The following is a 494-nucleotide window of genomic DNA, read 5'->3' on the forward strand; positions in this document are numbered from 1 at the left end:
AAGGTCTGGGATGAGGATGAGGTCAAACTTGGTGCCCACCTCCACCCCCCGCATGGTCTCGATCTTGAAGTTCTCCAGGATCTTAGGGAGGGGGGGGGAGGGAGGAGAAAAGAGCCGGTGGGAAATACTGCGGGTACCAACCATCACCCCCCCAGTGCCACCTCCCCGGTACCTTCCCAGTCACCGGGGAGCCCCCCCCAAAACTGGGGGGATGGAGGGGGATGATGCTGCTGATGCTCACGTGCATGAGGAAGAGCTGCATCTCCAGCTCGGCGATGCGGCGCCCCAGGCACTGCCGGGGGCCGAAACCGAAGCCCAAGCCCTTGAAGTGTTTGGGGCCCGTCGCCAACCAGCGCTGCGGGCTGAACTGCTCCGGCTTCGGGAACACCTCGGCGTCCCGCCCCATGGCGTACAGACCCACCTGCACCAGCGTCTGCGGGCACAGGGGCAGCCCCGTGGGGATGGGATGGGCTGGGATGGGATGGGATGGGCTG

The 494-nt window shown here is 65.6% G+C and overlaps 1 protein-coding gene across 1 annotated transcript in view; it reads right to left on the reverse strand.

Moving 5' to 3' along the window:
• Window positions 1-6: 6 nt before the first annotated feature.
• LOC104388946 (cholesterol side-chain cleavage enzyme, mitochondrial) overlaps window positions 7-494 on the reverse strand; it is a gene marked incomplete at both ends in the record, with an annotated part of 3,573 nt that continues 3,085 nt past the window's right edge. The window contains 2 exons of the mRNA XM_009997880.1: window positions 7-81; window positions 242-433. Coding sequence (XP_009996182.1) covers window positions 7-81; window positions 242-433 — 267 coding nt within the window. The remainder of the gene's footprint in view (window positions 82-241; window positions 434-494) is intronic.

The sequence above is a fragment of the Chaetura pelagica genome, unplaced genomic scaffold (genome assembly GCF_000747805.2).
Source record: "Chaetura pelagica isolate M959 unplaced genomic scaffold, ChaPel_1.0 scaffold2745, whole genome shotgun sequence".
In the NCBI taxonomy this organism is placed as follows: domain Eukaryota; kingdom Metazoa; phylum Chordata; class Aves; order Apodiformes; family Apodidae; genus Chaetura; species Chaetura pelagica.